The sequence below is a fragment of the Mixophyes fleayi genome, chromosome 7, assembly GCF_038048845.1.
Source record: "Mixophyes fleayi isolate aMixFle1 chromosome 7, aMixFle1.hap1, whole genome shotgun sequence".
Classification (NCBI taxonomy): Eukaryota; Metazoa; Chordata; class Amphibia; order Anura; family Limnodynastidae; genus Mixophyes; species Mixophyes fleayi.
Genome location: NC_134408.1, coordinates 7,796,742 through 7,816,816, shown reverse-complemented (window position 1 = coordinate 7,816,816; position 20,075 = coordinate 7,796,742). Strand labels below are relative to the sequence as shown.

The following is a 20,075-nucleotide window of genomic DNA, read 5'->3' as shown; positions in this document are numbered from 1 at the left end:
TATAAACCATAGAGTAAACCGCTACCTCTATGTGGGGATAAAGGATCTGTACACTTTTAGTTTCTTACATAATTGATGAGGTTGAAAAAAGACACCAGTCCATCAAGTTCAACCTATTTTGGATCTCCTGCGATCCTGCACTTATATTTGAAATTGATCCAGAGTAAGCAACCGCCAATCTGTTTCAATTTTGAAAATCCCCCAGTACCCAATATTGCAGTCCTATTTTTACCCTATATCCACTACTATCCTTCATTTTAATTAACGGTCGTATCCCTGGATACACTTTTCCGCAAAAAATTTGTCTAACCCTTTCTTAAACATATCTATTAAATCTGCCATCACAACCTTCCCTGACAGTGAATTCCATATCTTGACTGCCCTTACTGTAAAGACCCCCTTCCTTTGCTGGTTGTGAAATTTCCTCTCCTCTAACCTTAGGGGGTGACCGCGTGTCCTGTGTATAGTCCTTGGGGTAAAAAGTTCCCATGAAAGTTCTTTGTATTGACCCTTAATGTATTTGCACATAGTAATCATATCTCCTCTTACACACCTCTTTTCTAAAGTAAACATGGCTACACTGGCTAAACTTCTTCACGTTTTTCTCACTGCTTGTTCCAAACAGAATGAGACGTCAGTAAAAGCTGACCTGGCTGTTGTGTGGAGAGGTCAAGTGTAGCGCTGATTGAGAGTAGGTGACAATGTGCATATCAGCCTACAAATTCTCTTACACTTATGAAAGTTGTGTAGTGTTTTGCTGCCCTCTTAAGACATGTAACAACATGACAATAGTATTCCCCCGTCTTATTTTCCAATTACAATGTTTTTTAACAATTAATTCAGACCTTACTACTGGATTCGCAGAAACAACAAAATAACATGACCTTACCAGTCCTAATAGGCTCTGCTCAAACTCAATTAATAATATATGCACAATACAAAGTGAAATCATAAGTCATATGCAACTCTCTACAGTCCCGATCATTGTGATTAGATGATGATGATTGTGAATGGCATCATTTTGGGACCATCAAGAGAAATCTGGCACCTAACCGACTGTGCGGGGAAAAAAATTGAATACAGAGGACAAAACATGCTCACTTACCCAACACATTCATCTACAAACAACACTCTTTTCATTATACACCAAAGAAAGACACTACAAACAAGGCATTTACAAATTAATTTATCTGCATAATCCCCACCTTACACTGTCAGCTTGAAGGTTCCCGGAACCCTGTACAATATAAATTATTAAAGCCCATTTACTGCACAGTGCTGCGGGCTCTGGCCAGCAGGAAATGAGTGAAGATAAACAGCCTTGTAGAGGGCAATGTGTAAACCCGTTTCAAGCATATGTGCTGCCCTACCATGTAACCCACCCACATTGCTTAGAACAGATGTCAGTCCCAAAACAGTTCGTAATATTCCCCTGGAATGGTGCGGAGGAAGTGTACAAATGACTTAGCTACTGGGGAGAGGCTATCTGCAACATCACGTTGCTGTAAGAGACACTGGTGTCAAAAGTTTCATCAAAAGCACCATATTACTACAGAAGTGCATCTGTTTTAAGTGAAGGCTTACCCCTCATTGTCCTTTGTATATAACAAAATAAAAGGCAATGTAATGTGGGAGAAGAAAAAATAAATAAAAACAATCTGTAACACTTCCATTTTGAAGGTGATTTTGCAGGTCTGTCCATTATGAGGTCATTATCTACACATGGACTTCGTTGAATGGGGCAATGGCACGTTGCTGAGGTTATTTAAACAATAAAAAAAGTGAATGCGTGGAAAGATCTCAGGAGAAAAGAAGGTGGTGGGTAGATTTAGTACCCCACGCACAATAGTTTTATCAGCTCTTGAGGAGGTCATGTCACTTCCACCATGAAATTGGCTACAGCCTGGGGCTCCAAAGCATCACTGCTCGGGCTGTTATGGGTCAGTTGGTGTTGTTCAAAACTGGAACGGCAGAAAAAGTGCTTGTTACAGAGTAAACAGCTTAAAGGTCCCTCTTGCTCATGGATCTTGCGATGAGCAGCTAGATGACTAGAGATACGGAAGGCTCTTCCACAGTCCTTGCATGGGTACTTGTGAATACGGAGATGGTTCTTAAAGGCAAGCAGGTTGAAGTATTCCTTGAGGCAATTTGGGCACTTGTAGACCCCAGTCCTATGGGTTTTCTGGTGATTAAATAGACTACCAGCATGGCGGTAAGAACGCTCACATTGGTTGCATTTGTATTTACGTTCATCTTTTGTGGTTGGGGCAACTTGGTTTTGTAACTCCTCAGAGGATTCCGATGTGTTATTTTCATTGCTCTCCGTTTCTTTATCAGTTGGCAAAACTAGTGAGGAAGACTGAGAAGAAAAAGTCAATTGCTTATGAGTGCGTTGGTGATGCCTAAGGGTCAGTTTTCTGCTAAACCCACGATTGCACGTCGGACAATGAAAGGGTTTTTCACCAGTATGGACTCTATTGTGGCAAATCAGTTCTCGGGAAGACCGAAATGCTTTTCCACAATCCGTGCATTGGAAGCGTCTCTCAGCTGTGTGAGTACGGAGATGGTTCTTTATGGCCATGGGATTAGAAAACTGTTTGTGGCATATGGAACACTTATAAAGCCCTGTCTCATGAGTGTTCTTATGGTTGAGCAAACTACCCGCATGACGATAAGTACGGCCACATACATTGCATTGATATGGACGACCATCTTCCTCTTGTGATGATGTAGGATCTCCTGCTCCTTCATTACCTGAGGCCACCATATCAGTACGACTTTCCTTACACGAGTGGTTTTCCAACTCATCGTAGCTGGTAAATAAGTTTCCACAAGCTTGACAAACTGGTTTTAATGAGGAAAACAGGTCATTACTTAATTTGGATTCCTTTACATTACTTGAGGTGTGTTTGGAAGTAATTCTGGATTTTTCACACGATACAGAAGAGCTTTCCGCCTGGTGACCATCTACTAGACTTGCTTCTTCTGCTCCAGAAGGTAGTGGAGAGCCAGACTGGGATCCTTCTTGAACATGAGCAAGTTGGTGTCTGAAAAGCTGCCTCTTCCACCTAAAGGTCTTTCCACACAAGGAGCAATGGTGTCTTTTTGCCTCATAATGAGTGCGTTGATGGTTTTTCATGGCCATGAGATTAGAGTAAGTTTTATCACAAATAGAACAGCAATACTGACCCATTTTATGACTTTTCTTGTGGTTAAACAGACTTCCCGCATGCCTGTATGATCTCCCACACTCCTCACACTGGTAAGGACGGAAATTAGGATCCATTGCACTTTTTACTGTAGCACCAGCGTTCTTCTTAACACCACCATTACCTTGATCAACAGAAGTATCTTCACTTGAACGTTGATTAGAAACATTAATAGAAGACTTTTGCTGCTGCCATTGAACAACTTTTCTATATTTCATACTCCTGCGGTTGCGCCTACCTGGCTTTCTGGCTGCAGCCCGTTGTCGGTGTATTCTTTGGTGAGTGTCCAGTTGCTTATGCAGCCGAAAAGCTTTACCACAATCCAGGCACTTGTGCCTCTTCAACTCAAAGTGGATTCGGTTATGGTTTTTCATCGCCATGAGATTGAAGAAGCGTTTCTGGCAAATGGAACAGCGAAAAATTCCAGTTTTGTGTGTCTGTTTATGGTTAATAAGACTTCCAGCATGCCTGTAGCTCCTGCCACACACTTCACAACGAAATGGACGTTGGTGAAAACCAGTCTCGCCTTGATTCTGCGACTGAATCAAACCAGAGAGGGATGGAAGCAGATCATCTTTACCCTCTGTCCGCTGTTCCACCAGTGAAGACCTAGCTTTTTCTGAATGATTGCTCCTGTCACAATTACCAGAAAGATGCAGTGCTAGGTCTTTTACCCCAAAGAACATTTTACCACAAAACTCACAGATCTGAACTGATTTGTCTTCTACATCAGACATGCTCAGGGAAACACTAACAGACGTGCTCCTTGGATCAGTTGGTTGACTGTTCACGGTTTTACTTCTCCTACCTGCTCGTCTCGATGACCGTTTACTCGCACTCTTTACATGCTTTACGGGAGATTGGCACTGAATTTGGGGAGGGGAACTATGCAGATGTGAATTAAGTTTAGATTCAGAGTCTCTGGATGGCTTTAAGTCAGTAGACAGAACATGGAAACTGGAAAGGTCAGACAAAGTAATACTGGAAGGCGGGCAAGAGTTCAGCTGTACCCCATCCCCACATGGGAATATAGTGTCATTTAGATTTGAAGCTTGTAGTTCATGAGAACCGTTCAATGCTGCTTGCTGCTTACAATCTGGGTGGTGCCGCAAGTGGTTTCTGTAGGCTGCAAGGTTAGGATACTGTCTAGAACAAGCTACGCATTGGAAATTGCCGACTAAATGAGTCTTTTTATGGTTCACCAAACTTCCACCATGTCGATAAGTCTTTCCACACTGCTCACAAGTATAAGGGCGACTCTCTGGACTTCCTTCATTCTTGGCAGTTTCCCCAGAGCGCTCTTCTTCTTTCAGACTTTGTTGGAGACTTTTATCTTTAAAATCTGTATCAGGGTGGTCATTTTCATTCGCAAAGGGCACTTCTTCAGCAGTGTGACTCAAGCTATGGACTTTCAAGCTCTCTAGATCATCATAGGTTTTTCCACAGAAGCCACAAATATGAGAGAGCAAGGATCCACCATCAGCGATTTCACTAGGGTCAGTTTCCTCCATCTCACTCTTTATTCTTCTTAGTAACTCCCTCTCCGAGGAATGCATAGGAAAGGAGAGCTCAGACTCCTGTCCCTCAGCATGGAGTCCAGGAAGAGATTCATCCATCACCTGTTTTTCATGTGCAACTTGGTGCTGATGGAAGTCTACTTCATTTGAGAAAATCAATCCACAGTGACCACAGTCATAACGGTTATCAACAGATGGTTGATTATCCATAAATTCATTCCCCTCAGACCCATCTAAGGTTTTTCTGCCACTATTTCTTAGAGCTTGAGGCTTGGTGTGGGACTGAAAGTGACTTCTCAGGGCAAGAAGGTTGGGGTACTCTTTGGGGCAAAATGAACACTGGTATATTCCAGTCTGATGGGTATGTTTATGGTTATTCAAATCATCTACACTCTCGTACACTTCCCCACATTCTACACATGTGTAATCAACAGGTTTAATATCTTCACCTGCAGAGCCAAGGTCTTTAATTTCATCCCCATGGAAATTTGAGATACTAGAATGTTCCCATTCATAGTCTCTAATATCTCTTAAAGTGTCATCTTTATTGTGATTTGGTGTACTGCACTCTGGAGCCTGGTGGTCCCAGAGGTCTTCCTCTAATGCCATGTGCACCATTTGGTGGGCCACCAGATCATCCTCACTATGGAACGTTTCTTCGCAGCTGACACAACCAAACATGTCCTTGCCCTCATGGGGGAAACACATATCTGAAAAAAGAAACCTAGAATTATCACTTTCTTGTCCCAGTTGGCTTTTTTTAATCTTGTGATGAATTCTAATATGATTTTTTAAGGCAGCCAGGTTATGTATATGCTTAGAACAATAAGGGCACATGTAGTCACCAGTTTGATGTGTTCGTTTGTGGTTGATTAGGCTTCCTGAATGTCTATATGACTTTTCACAGAGGTCACATTCATACACCCGCCTTCCTTGATGTTCTGAAGCTTCTTGAACATTTCCTTGAGGTTCTGTTAACTCTTTTGTTTTGGAAACAACTTCTCGAGCATCAGTTAATGTGGAAACTTCACCGTGGAGGTCTGCAGGTAGCTCTGCATAAGAGACTGGCATTGCATTATGACAGATCTGGCTGTGAGTTTGAAAATCCCCTGAACAGTTAAAAGACTTTCCACAGCGACAGTGTATTTGTGACTCTTTCAAAGATGCTTCAGCACCTGCAACATCGATGTCTGCTCGAGGTGATATTTTATCATTCAATTTTACAGATTCCACCACTGAGTGCATGCTTTTATTTTGCAAGAATCTGGGCTTGCCGCGAAAAAAATGGTGGCTTAGCCTGGATGTGAGCCCCCTTCGTCCTGCATATGATCTACTATGGAAGCGGAGATGGTTTCTTAGGGCCATTAGATTAGTGTATTGCTTTGGGCAGATGGAGCATTGATATACTCCTATCTTATGTGTCAGCTTATGGTTTATTAAGCTACTTTTGTGCCGATATGTCCTTTCACAAGACTCACACTTATAGGGTCGATCAATTGGTGGCTGGTCTTTTAAGCCACAAGATTCTTCCTCTTTCGCAACAATTTGATCATCTGGAAGTTGCTCAAAGCCAGTAGATGCATTTTGGAGGACAGGCCCACTGTTCTCGGTTTTTATTTCAGGTGTTATTGCTAGAGATTCTTCTTGACTCCATTGCTGAAGAGGAAGGTTTTCCACCTCTGTTTTGATTGTATCTGGCATACCGGGACCACTGGAATAAGCAGAGTCATCACTGCTACCATGTGAAGCTTGGGGATGTTCTTGCCAACAAATATCAGATTCAGGAACCTCTTCCATATGTTGATCCTCACAACTAGTGTCTTTTGCTTCTTCCTTCTGATGAAGTGCTTGGTGCTGTAAAAAATCACTCTCATTAGTTAACATTTCACCACAAATTCCACACTGGTAAGGGTCCTCTGGGTTTTGAAAGAGCTCAGAGAAGTTGGCAGAATGGAAGTAGGCATCTTCCAGCTTTCTCCCTGCTCTAGACTTAAAGTGAGCGCGAAGATGGTTTTTTAAGGCAGCCATATTGAACATTTGCTTAGAACATAACGAACAGTTGTACACCCCAGTCTGGTGAGTTTTTTTGTGATTTATGAGGCTCCCAGCATGTCTGTAGCTCTTCCCACACTCTTGGCACTTAAAAGGCCTATTTTCCAAATCTCCAGAATTGGCTTCTTCTTCATATGTAGCATCATATTGCTGTTGTTGGGCATGGCATTGTCCAGTTTCATGCTTAATTTTAACAGAGGGATTATGAGCAATTTTATTCTCCTGCAGTTCAACCATACTTTCATTGCTGGAGCTCTGTAGCATTGAGTCTAAACAGAAAGTTGTATCAGTCACATCATGATTAGGCTTTGAAAGGGGACTTAATGAGTCAGGACCAAGCTCAACCTGGTGGTGTAGGTCTGGCAAGGGGATTTTTTCCACATCGTGCTCTATGTTGTTGTTTTCCGTTACTTCAGCTATATTAGGCGGTTCTTCATGCTTCTCCATAAGGTCAGCTGACTCCAATACATCAGTCTGTGGTATATCCGCACTTCCTGTGGGGGTTCCAGCAACTTTTGCAGAGGATCGAGGAGTTTTGAAACTTCGCCGGGCTCTTGAGTCCGAATGGAGACGGCAATGGTTTTTCATAGCCATGAGGTTTGAAAATTCCTTATAACAGATGGCACACTGGTACACACCTACCATATGACTCTGTTTGTGGTTAGCCAGACTACCTGCATGCTTATAAGCTTTCCCACACTGGTTACACTTGTACCGATATTCGTCTGTGTTGGTGTTGAAGAGCTCATCTCTTTCCTCTATTAATGTCCTCGTTCCTTCAACATCCTCTTTTGCGGTTCCCTCATCTTGTGACTTTTCCTCTGGGTAATACTTTAAGACAAGCTGAGAGAAGTCCACCGGCACCATGGATTCAGCAATATAGTTTTCCAAGTTACTCATTAAATTGCTATTTTCCATTAGGACTGGAGACTGTACTTCATATTTTTGGCTTGAAAGGTTTTCGCCATTAGACATAGAACAAAAGCTATGCAAAGACTTCCGGTGATTATAAAGTTGCTGCGACATACGAAAGGCTTCTCCACATTGATCGCACTGAAAACGCTTTTCCTCTGAATGAGTGCGCAGGTGACTTTTCAAGCCCATGGGATTAGAGTACTCTTTTTGACAGATCAGGCAGCTGTAGAGGCCGATTTGGTGGGTCTTCTTATGGTTCACTAGGCTGCCAGCATGTCGGTAACTCTTGTCACACTGATTACATTTATACGGTCTGTCTTCCTTGTGGGTGTCCATTTCTGCCAAGCTAGAGATGGAGATGGGGACCTGGTCACAGTTCAGATTTCGGTCTGAAGCACCGTCTACTTGGTCAGCCCCAAAAACCCCTTCGTCCATTTCAATCTGGAATGGTCTTTCAAAACATGAATTCTCCACCGATCCCCGGGGATCTAGCTCCACTCCTAGGACACAAGACTGAGCATCACTTCCAGCTGAGGCGACATTTCAAAGTTAACGAATAGCTCATGTGAGCATCCATGGTCCGGCTCCTTATACTCAGCATGTCTTCACCATTATCCTGTAATGATATGTAAAAGGTAAAATCAATGTGTGTTGACAAAAAAAAAAAAAGAAAGAATCATGGAATGTACAGTACATCACACAAAACAGTGCCCCAAGTAGACTACTTTAAAGGGACGCTAACCCTCAACATTTTTCAGTTATATAAAAGAAACCAAAGTGAAAATGCAATTTGTTTTTATGTTACATCTCTGTATAAAGGCACTTTATGCAGATGTAAATCCGTTTTCACACAGCAGGAAGCCACGAGTGGTTCTCAGAGGTCCCTACTGCTTCCTTCCATGCTCCTCCGCTACACGGCAAATTTCTCATTACAAGATAAAGGCTTCTATCAGCAGCAAGGAAAGGAATCTACGCTAATGTATGTAGTACAAGAAGAGTTTAGGGCACACGTACAGGAGAAGGTCTGGAAAGACAAGAGGAACAATGGTGGTGTTTCTGGAAGACTACAATCTGTTTATATAAATGTGTCTTTATAACCAACATCGATTTCGGTGAACATTCCTTAAGCCCATGTTATGATAAAGCATGCACATATATAATCACTTCGTACAACTTTGTATGATCAGAATGTATTTCCCAGATGCAGTAGTTTTCTGTAATCTTACATCAGACAATGAATACATTAAGTGGCCCCAATATAGAAGCAGCTGTAGCTGGACTCACGCTTATGTTTACACTCCATATATTAAAATGAAAGTTCCCTTCTACTAGTGAAAACAGTGACACACCCAATGTATTTAATACCAGAATAGGACTGCTCGCACTTCCGATGTACAAATAATCCATTGTACCAATCTTAATAATCTTCAAGACCTGGCATGCAGCGGAACGATCCCGTGTAGAGACTTGGCAAACAGCAATTTTAAAGGGGAAGTACATGCCTGAAAATCAGGCGGATCTTTCCTTTGCCATATATGTATACAGTTCAACAAGATTGTCCGCACAAATCCTCATTCAGAGGAGCCGTCACTGTAATGTTGAATATTACCACCAAAGGTGTTTAGATACAGTCTGTGGACCTTAAGAACTCGCTCAGAAAGGAGTTTCTCCCCCAAGGACGCCCCCCCTTGTGAGAGGATTCCAGAGTGTGAGGGGAGGGGAGCTTTCCTGGGACCTAGTTATTAACTCACAATTGCTGCTAGGACTGATCATACAGCCCACCTAGTACTTTTACCTTTGCATTCTAGCTGGACCAATGTGCAATATGATGTAACACCTACTCTTGTGTATCAAGCTCCCATTGTCTCAGATTGTAAGCTTGCGAGCAGGGCCCTTTTAGCTCTGTCTGTATCACCCAGTATTGTTTTAGGACGGTTTGCTCCCAATTGTAAAGTGCTATGGAATTTATGGACGCTATATAATGATGATAGGACCAATACAAATACTGCAGCTTTCTTAGCTGCAGATTTTGGAGGCGTAAATCCAGTTGGCAAGAGGCATTGTGCACTGAACGGGGGCGCCTCAGCTTATAGTTTCTGCAGAGGCTCTCCCTAAATGTGATGGGCACAAGTGGCCCAAGATCAACATTGGTTTTGCTCTTCTACACTTCAGAAACTATGATGAAAAAGGAAATATGGCCTAGTATTTCAAGGTCTCTATTTTTAAAGACATGTTACAGTAAAATACGAAGATTAGGCACTCGGTAGGCTAAACTGTTTTTTTCTGAATTTCAGCAACTATAAATAGTGAAACCGGCTTCTGGAGTCCTTAGCTGGTTTGAATATAAAACTATACAACAGAACATAGCCCCTAGTGGGCAGATTAGAATTGTACATGGTAGAATTCTTTAGGTTTGCCAAGCAATGACGTCTGATTAGAGACACTTATTGAAAGTAAAGCTTTCAGTACAGGTAAAAATAAGAAAGGATAATAAATAAAAAAGGGTAGAAATGAGGCTCATTTAGAATTGGACGCAAGGCCCGTCAAATCTGCTTCTTAATACTGCGCATGAAGAATGTGTATACCTTCATCCATATTACATTTTGTGTGCATCCCTGACTCGAACCTCCTTACGTATAGTTAGGCAGAACGAGGGAGGGAAGAGACGTGTAAGCGCAGCCCAAGTACAGTACAGTACAGTATTGGCATGTTAACGTATCTGTGCTCTACTTAGAATTGAACACATCTGTATCAATGAAACAGATTTTTCACGTGCTAACCAATCAGAGGATCCACTGTGTATTGGTTAGTAGTTCCGCAGGGTCTGTCTATAAGGTTGGTTATTCTTTATCCTTATGAATTAAAGAGCTGGAAGAAGAGAATCCCTGCCATGGATTTGAAAACTAAATTGGTTAAAGAGGTTTTTAAGAAGGGTTTATTTCATTAAAAATAAATAAAAATAATAATAGTCACTGTGTTTGTTTTGTTTTGAGTTTTTTTTACTTCTCCGCAGTATTTTTTTTTTTAATCCATCCCTGAAATTGCCGAAACTAGCCCAGATTACGAGCCGTGGTGTGGGATCGCTGCTTTTTAACTATGACAAAAACATTTATCATCAAGTTGATGACGGTGAATGGTGTTTTGACTATGACGCCACCTGAGGATATATTTAAAGCGTATCTTGATCCATTTTAAAAGCATCTGCATGAAGATGCATTTATGTCTTTATTTTGAACTGCACGTGTCTTACGCTTTTCATGCAAATACTTCCAACTCTATTTGATCTATTTCATATATGCAAGTAATTGAATTTACCTAATAGTTATATTGCTTTATCATTTTCATATGGATCTCTTACAAAACAGAAAAAAAAAAAAAAAAAAAAGAAGCCGGGTGATTTCTCTAGCTTGGCTCACTGCAATGAGCTTCGCTCAACCTCCTGGGAAATGTCACAACCAGGTGAGCAAACGTAAGGTTCAAAATTTCTAGAGAGTCTGTTGACTTAATTGGAACAGAGCCCGATAGGAGCCAATTCCCAGCAAACAGCAACCACATAACTCTTCATCCATAAACAAGGCCAACATGCTCCAGATGTCACCAGATCTGGGAATCACTGTACGCCCCGTGCAACTCATTCTAATTGCCAGTTACGTAGGCTTCAACCGATTCTATAACAGACACCCCCAAACTATGGTGTATGCAATATTCTGCCTATCCATTCACTAGAAGCTACTGGTCTCCCCTAGCAGAAGTCATTGGCTCCTAGTGAACTGTGCTTTTTCCTAAAATATTTATAACTGTCGCTACACTCTTTCAGTCGTCAATCAGTAAATTATATTCTACAGGATTTTATGATCCAGAGAAAACCATATTCGAGAAGCCTGCCATCGTTAAGAAAAACGGAAATGTGTCACAAAGTTATGCAAAGAATACTATTGCAGAAAGTCTTTAGGGATAATAGTTGTGAAGTTTGTTTCCAGATTCCTTTTCTTATACGTAGAGTTAGAGAATCTCACAGAAGTGACTTATTTGCAGTGCAAGAGTTCAGTTACTGAAAGCAGCAGCGAAAAGTTGACTGCAGACAATCGGCTTTCAGCATGAACAGTCCCCACTCCCCCCCCCCCCCTCCCCTGCTGGGGTTTATCCCAGCCTCAGGCGGTTCAGACAGACAAGATCAGATTTAAACTTGACTTCTTCACCACGGGAAGTGGTATTATGCAAGAGGAGAGCATGAACTAATGGAGACAACTGCTGTATTTACAAACCAGGGCCTCACAATAAGGGAGACTGGATATCACAAAACGTATAGATTAATAGATATTCATTCTAAGGTTGCCAAGCATACTGGCCCCTCGGGTCCACATATCTTCAGCACTAGAATTTTATGGTTACCAAACTTATATTTAAAACCCATTTCTGAAAGACACAGTGTTCAAAAGTCGCAGAATACCCATTTTTCGCAGCTCCTTGGTGGCTGTTATTCCACCTTACAGCAGGAAATATCACTCATCATCATAAGTGTATATCTAATACATTACAGTAACTCTTTACTAAGTCTACGTAGAAAAAGAGGTTTAAAACCAGACTTTTGTGATGATAGCACAGTGGTTAGCACTGCTGCATTACAGCTATATACTTGATTCCTACCATAGCACTATGTGTGGAGATGGTATGTTCTCCCTGCGAGGGTTTCATCCGGGTGCTCCGTTTTCCTCCCACAGTCCAAAAACATTCTGGTAAGTTAACTGGCTTATGACAAAATGGACCGGGGGGTGTGGATGTGGGGGGGTGTGGTAGAGAATTTGGATTGTAAGCTCCAAAGGAGCAGGGGATGATGTGAATGATTCTTTATTTTCCGTACAGTGTTGCTTCATATGGTGCCGTTACATAAACAGTAATATAGAAAATAATTAAAGATGTCAGTTTTTCAGATTTCAATTTTGCATTACTGTTTTCAAACCCAATCAGGGCGAGAGAAAATTAAATAAATTCTGAAGGTCCAAACAAAATTTACATGTCTCGAATAATAGGTTAACAATCCCTTATCTATATAGACCCCCCCCCCCCCCCCACTCCCATACTCCTTAATGAAGTCAAACCATCCAGCCCATATTCTCTGAAACATTTTTTTGATACCACTTGCAAGAATATTGTAAGAAACTCACTCTAGGTACATTTATATCCTGTTACACTAATATGATGCAACCCATTCCTCCCAACATTGCGAATATCCAAATTGGGACATGGATACGAAAATTGGCATGGTCACGGCACAATAGGCATGTTACACTCCGGGAACATGTGTTGTGCCCTGAAGCACAAGGCAATCATTATCATTTATTTATATTGTGCCACCAATTCCACAGCACTATGCAGAGAATATTTGCCATTCACATCAGTCCCTGTCCCCATTGGAGCTTACAGTCTAAATTCCTTATCACACACGGACAGTGTTTAATTTTGTTAGCAGACAATTAACCTGCCAGAAAGTTTTTGGAGTGTGGGAGGAAACCCACGAAGGAAGAACATACAAACTCCATGCAGAAAAGGCCATGGTCAGGAGTTGAAGTCATGACCCCAGCGCTGTGAGGCAGAAGTTCTAACTAACCACTGAGCCACCATGCTGCCCATATACCTCTAGTGCCAGCAGCACTAGCTCACCATGGTACCTCCCAACTGCCTGCAAGTCAGGACATAGGTGCCAACAGCAGGACAGTCCCCTCAACTCAGGAATCTCACCCTAGGGCAGTATTTCCCAAACTTTTGAGGTTCGCGGCACCCTTAGAGTCTCCATAATTATTTCAAGGCTCCCCTCCAAAATAATTATCGAGCAGTTCCGTTTTATAAGTAGTCAAAAAAAAACGTAATAAGTATTTAGGTCAGGACAGAAATACTTATTTAGTTGTATGCAAAAAAAATACACGTAAATCCAAGGGAAAAGAATATTTTTATATATATTTTTTTCAATTATATTTCTGTCAAAGAATAATTTACAGCTAACACACACTGTGCCCCCTGCATCCACACACTGTGCCCCCTCTGTATCCCGCCGTGGACAGGAAGAAAAAAAAAAGAAAAACGTACCAACCTGGCAGCGCCCAGGACCCAGCATCCTCCTCTCTCCTGTTGCTTCTCACTGAATATGTCGGGCATGATGACGTCACGCCCGGCATTCAGTGAGAAGCGAGGAGGATGCTGGGTCCCGGGCGCCGCCGGATTGGTAAGCTTTTTTTTTATTTATTTATTTTCTTCTTCTTCATCCTGTCCACGGCACCCCTGTGAGAGCGCCACGGCACCCCTGGCAGGGAGGGGGGTCTGTACAGTGGTATGCCATAAAGCCACTTCTACTTCATTGTGAAACTATCAAATTTTATTCACTTACAGTCTCCATATCGGAACTTCTAATTTTCTTCTTCAACCACTGCAATATAATCTTATTTCACTTTTTTTTTTCAATAATGGTCAAAAAGTGTATATCATAATGTACCTGCCCTCTAGCTGATATTTTATGTGTCAGGCTGGGCAAACAGTGTATATAATATATATATATATATATATATATATATATATATATATATATATATATATATATCTATCTCTATCTATCTATCTGGGCACACATGGTATATAATAACAATATTAACAGAACATATAAATATCAGTAAGAATAATACCTCAGCATGTCCAGCTTCTGTCTCCAGCAGTGGGGGTGGGTGTATGATGGATTGGGGGTGTCAGCCCATGTCCATAGATAAGGACAGTATATAACAGATGTATAATATACAGCAGCAGGGGATGAATGGTAGTCTACGTGCAGGGGCCACAATAAGGCAGGGGCCTGTCCTGCTGCAGCCTCTGGCTCGGCCCAAGTGCTCTCCTGTCCTCCAGTGAGGGGCCCCCAGCCTGTGGGTGAGGGGCCCGGCCGGAGAGATCACTCAGGTATTATTTATATCATCTCTCAGCACCACAAACACTTCCTTTTGTTGCTAGGAAACAGGAAATGTGTCCCGGAAAATGTCTTCCCCCCCTGGCCCATTCTCTGCTGGGCCCAATACGAGCTCTACTGGTCTCCCAGGACACCGGTGCCCGCTTGTAAAATGGCGACTCGGACGTCAGAGTCTGCCAGGTTCAAAGATGGCGGAAAGAGAGCGACAGGATTGCAGCTCGCACAGTCGTATGGCTGCCACTCACAACATGTCGGGTATTTGGCGACGGGTGGCGTCATGGACATATGACTTTGTATCAACCAATGAGTGCGGAGTGGGCGGGACCCGCGCCTCTCTCTGGGCCGTGATCTGGTCGTCCGTCTGAAATAACCGCCCCAACGACGGAGTTCCGGGTGGCAGATAGCGGCACGTATTACTGAGACACCGGGGAGTTCCGCTGCTGGCCCGGAGAGCGCCGGACTCTGCCCCCGTCACTGCATGGCTACGTTACGTTTCCGCCCTCTCTCCGTGCACTGTAAGGGAGGGCTTAAAGCGCCGTACCCCTCACTTCCGGCGTCTACTCCTCCTCCCACCCCCAGGGTCCTAGGTCCGGCCATGTTACGCTTTGTCTGCTGGTTGGGAGAGTCCAGGACTTTGGGTGTATAACTCCCATCATCTCCTGGCTGGGTGTGTGCAGGGCTCTGGCAGCAGGTGGGTGCCCTAATGTCTGGGTGTGTCCTTGTGCCTGTTCTATAGGGTGTATAATATATATCTATGTGTCACTGTGCCTGTCATATATGGTGTATATTATATATCTGTGTGTCATATACTATATATGTGTCCCTGTCATATAGGGTGTATATTATATATCTGTGTGTCATATACTATATATGTGTCCCTGTCATATATGGTGTATATTATATATCTGTGTGTCATATACTATATATGTGTCCCTGTCATATATGGTGTATATTATATATCTGTGTGTCATATACTATATATGTGTCCCTGTCATATAGGGTGTATAATATATCTGTGTGTCATATACTATATATGTGTCCCTGTCATATATGGTGTATATTATATATCTGTGTGTCATATACTATATATGTGTCCCTGTCATATATGGTGTATATTATATATCTGTGTGTCATATACTATATATGTGTCCCTGTCATATAGGGTGTATAATATATCTGTGTCATATACTATATATATGTGTCCCTGTCATATAGGGTGTATAATATATATATTTATATATATATATATATATAATGTGTGTCCTGTATGCTATATCTATGTGTCATATACTATATATGTGTACCTGTGCTTGTCTTATAGGGTGTATATTATATATCTGTGTGTCATATACTATATATGTGTCCCTGGGCCTGTTCTATAGGGTGTATATTCTATATCTGTGTGTCATATACTAATATATAATATATGTGTGTGTGTGTGACCCTATAGGGTGTATACCTGTGTATATTATGTTTGTGTCATATATACTATATTATATATATGTGTCATGGGCCTGTCCTATTAGGGTATATACCTATATTATATATGTGTTATGTATACTGTATCTGAGTGTCCTATTGGGTATATACCTATCTGTATTATATGTTTCCTATATTATATCTATGTGTCCAATATACTTTATCTAATATTAGTGTATCCCATGCAAGCATATTGTTTCGTGTTAAATTTAAACTTGTGTATAATAAGGAATAATTTATCGCTCCCACCGTAAAATAAAAGGATATTAGAAGTCGGAGTTCTGTAACATGAAAAGAAGCACTCTGCATTTGTCATGTGACATTGTACAGTAGGGATTGTATTGGGGCGGGACGGAGCCCTTTGAAGATGTGCGCCCATTGACTCCAAATAGAAATGAATCTCAGAGTTAGGCAAGAAAATTAAATTTTTTGCGTTGCATTGGTTTCCTGAAAACTAGAGTTTTTGTTCAACTTTCACCTTCAATATGTAATTATGCTTTGCCAATCCGGCTTCTATCCTTCTTGACTATATATTTTCATCAGTTTAACCATTTTTGTTATTAAAATCCTATGTTAATTTGATAACGAGAGGTGTAGGCAGGGCTATGATGTTCATGAACTATAATTTTGTACCAATAGATAAAAATGGTTAAATATGAAGTTCCAGAGAGCAAAGTGTTAATTGAATGAAACAGATCCACATCCCAGATAGACATGTGGTTCTTCAGCTGTTGTGGAACTACAAATGACAGCATTCCCTGCCCGCCAAAGCATGTTGGGACTTATCCTACCGGGTATATTCGCATAAAGCAATTTCAATTGCAGACACAATAAAGTGATATGGGCTTTTGGAGCATTACTGGTCAGTCTTGGAAATGTTGCTCTAGTGGACACTGGCTGTGAAGGTGCTTGACTGTACAATTGTCTTAGCTCTTGTGTCCATTTCCTGTTGTGATGTTTATATATGTGAATGTTCTATAGAGATATGCATTGATGATTCTGGTCTCTTTACCAGGGCTCCTACATGATGTCTTCAGAACTGGTGGAACCTGGGGAGGAGATAGAGGTAGTGCTTGAGCAAGATGCCCCTGGATTTGTGCAGTGTGGACGTCGCTTCCGTTGTCTGACCTGCCGTAAGACCTTTCCCAATCAGCCACGTGCCAAGCGGCACTGCGAAGCACATTGCTCAAAAGAGGACTCCAAATCTTTAGCACCCAAGAGACGAGGACCAAAAGGAGACCAAAGGCACCAATGTGTGCTCTGTGACAAATCGTACAAGACTGCGTCCTTGCTGCGTAGCCATGTGCGGAGCCACACGGGAGAAAAGCCCTTTGTGTGTAAGGAGTGTGGAAGATGCTTTATGCAGCCTATTTGCCTGCGGGTGCATATGGCCACACACAGCGGGCAACTACCTTTTCCTTGCGGACAGTGTGGAAAAGCTTATGCCACCCCCTCCAAACTGCGAATCCATGAGCGGCTCCACACCGGTGAGCGCCCATTCTCTTGCCCTGAGTGTGGTAAAGGCTTTGCGGACCCTTCTGTTTTTCGGAAACACAGACGGAGTCATGCAGGGCTACGGCCATACCAGTGCCAGCTGTGCCAAAAGTCGTACAGTGAGCTAAAAGATCTAAAGAACCATGAACGAAGCCACACAGGGGAGAAGCCCTTCCTGTGTTCAGACTGTGGGAAGGCGTTCTCTCGCGCCTCCTCTCTTACGTGTCATCAGCGCATACACGCTGCAGAGAAACCGTACAAGTGCCCCACCTGCAACAAAGACTTTACCCAACTTTCATCCTACCAGAGCCATCAACGGACACACTCTGGTGAGAAGCCTTATTTGTGTCCTCAATGCGGACGCATGTTCTCAGACCCGTCCAGTTTTCGACGGCATCAGAGAGCTCACCAAGGTGTCAAGCCTTACCGATGCGACAAATGCGGAAAACCGTTCCGACAACCAGCCGACCTGGCAATGCACCAGCGCATCCATACCGGCGAGAGACCTTTCCGCTGCCCAGACTGTGACAAGACATTTGTGGCCTCCTGGGACCTAAAGCGTCATCGGTTGTCACACAGCACGGAGCGTCCGTTTCAGTGTCCGGAATGCGGGAAAGGATTCGCCGAGCGTTCTGGACTAAGCAAGCACCAACGCTCACACAGTGGAGAGAGACCCTATAAGTGCGAGGAATGTGGAAAGACCTTCATTGTGTCTTCCAGCCTTAGGAAACATGAACGTACCCATATGAAATCGAATCGAGAGCCCAACAAGAAGAAGGAATCCACCACCTGTGAGAAGTGTGCATTGACATTCCAAAGCTTAATGGACCTGAGGCACCACCAGAGGAGCCACCCAGAGCTTCGGCCGTTTCGTTGTGACCAATGTGAGAAGGGCTTTTTGGACAAGGCTGGACTGAAGAAGCACCAGAGGATACACAGTGATGTGCGTCCCCATATATGCCCCCAGTGCGGCAAAGGCTTCCTGGTACCCTCTGACCTACGAAAGCACCAGCGGACACATGCCAAAGAGATTAAGGGGAAGGAAGAGGAGGAAGAAGAGGAGATCACTACATTGACGCTCCATCCAGCGTCAATGGAGCCTCAACCTCTATATGATCCTCTGGTGTCTTTTTTAGAGAAGGTCGCAGAAGGGAACATGGAGGTGATTGAGCCGTCACCCACATCAAGCTGAGTTGTCCCTTTCCACCCAATGTGATCCTCTGTTACCTACAACGGTCTTTACTTCTTCATGACCAAACAGGACCGCAAGGACCGTTCCCGCGGGTCTGTCACGTGCACCCAGCGGAGGCAGCCACGTTGTAGGTACTATGACCCAACTCAGTGACAAGCTGAATACTGGTTTGACCTACAACATGACTGCATCTACTGTGTGTCTACGGGACGGGTCCACTTTCAGCTGAATTTACTGTATGAACTCGCCAATAGTTTGTCCTGACTTTACCTATAGGACTATAGTATATACATTATGGGAAAGCTTGGGGCTGTATTACAAATGTGAATTGTTTAGGTGAGACAGAAAAGGAAATGAGTCGGTGGCCATTTTGGAAATGGGTATTTGCCACCCGTCTCCTGCAGAGATTTGCACAGATCCTTGTTATAGGGATAATAGAGGATAATACCCAATGATGTATTTTTCCCAACATAATGCCTTTCCTGAGAATTAAAATACAATTAAAAGAGCACCCGGTGACAGGTGCGTGTTAAATACCGATAGTTGGTTGAATGATACATTAGCAGTGGTAAAGGGGTAATACCCCAGGAGTTGGTGCAAGCGTCCTATGTGTGGGGTATATAAATGTGTCAGCGTGCTTTATGCTCCTCTTCTGTTTCTTCATTGCTTCTTCTAAGCTCTCTGATGCAAACACACCTGACCTGGTTACATTGTTGTCCAATTATCCTATTTACCTCCAATGTGACTTTCTGGTGAACGTTGGAGCTCCTACCCCGTAAATGCTAAGTCAAGGCCTGGGCCTTCTTAACAAGGGATGCTGGGTCATGGGACAGGCCCATTGTGGGGTATACAAACACAACTGGTTTTTGAAAACACAGAAATATCTTTATTTGTGTGTGGGAATACATAGAAACAAACACACAGGCTAACGGGCACCTGGCAAGCATTAAATATTGTTGCCTCATGGACATGTCTGCCATTGTCACTGTGCTAGAGAAATTGCTGGAATATATATATATATATATTAGTTTATAGACTTTTCTCTTGTTTTGGGTTATTGGTTTGGTTGTGCGAATAACATTTTATTTCAACGTTCAGAAATACTAAAAGGTTTGCTTGTGAAATAACGTGGTCACGCTTTCATCAATGCGCTGTAGCCAATAGCCGTTCAGTTCACCAGGAACTGGCGCCGTCAGTGAGTCCGCCGCTTGTGGGCTGAACCAATGTTGATCAATGTAGCATATCCGTTCGCTAACCGTTCACTAGATCAC

The 20,075-nt window shown here is 42.7% G+C and overlaps 2 protein-coding genes across 2 annotated transcripts; one reads left to right on the top strand and one right to left on the bottom strand.

Moving 5' to 3' along the window:
- Positions 1 to 1,170: 1,170 nt before the first annotated feature.
- On the bottom strand, positions 1,171 to 14,900 carry ZNF646 (zinc finger protein 646). Its single transcript, XM_075178881.1, has 2 exons — positions 14,368 to 14,900; positions 1,171 to 8,309 (listed from the first exon to the last, which is right to left on the bottom strand). The coding sequence occupies exon 2, from the start codon at positions 8,126 to 8,128 to the stop codon at positions 1,871 to 1,873; it is 6,258 nt and encodes a 2,085-aa protein (XP_075034982.1). The 5' UTR covers positions 8,129 to 8,309; positions 14,368 to 14,900; the 3' UTR covers positions 1,171 to 1,870.
- Positions 14,901 to 14,982: 82 nt separating this feature from the next.
- On the top strand, positions 14,983 to 19,342 carry ZNF668 (zinc finger protein 668). Its single transcript, XM_075178883.1, has 2 exons — positions 14,983 to 15,330; positions 17,134 to 19,342. Exon 2 carries the CDS (start codon positions 17,143 to 17,145, stop codon positions 18,802 to 18,804), a length of 1,662 nt encoding a protein of 553 aa, XP_075034984.1. The 5' UTR covers positions 14,983 to 15,330; positions 17,134 to 17,142; the 3' UTR covers positions 18,805 to 19,342.
- The last annotated feature ends 733 nt before the right edge of the window (positions 19,343 to 20,075 follow it).

Coding starts and splice junctions, on each gene's coding strand:
- ZNF668 (XM_075178883.1), top strand. CDS start 17,143: ATGATGTCTTCAGAACTGGTGGAACCTGGGGAGGAGATAGAGGTAGTG.
- ZNF646 (XM_075178881.1), bottom strand. CDS start 8,128: ATGGACGAAGGGGTTTTTGGGGCTGACCAAGTAGACGGTGCTTCAGAC.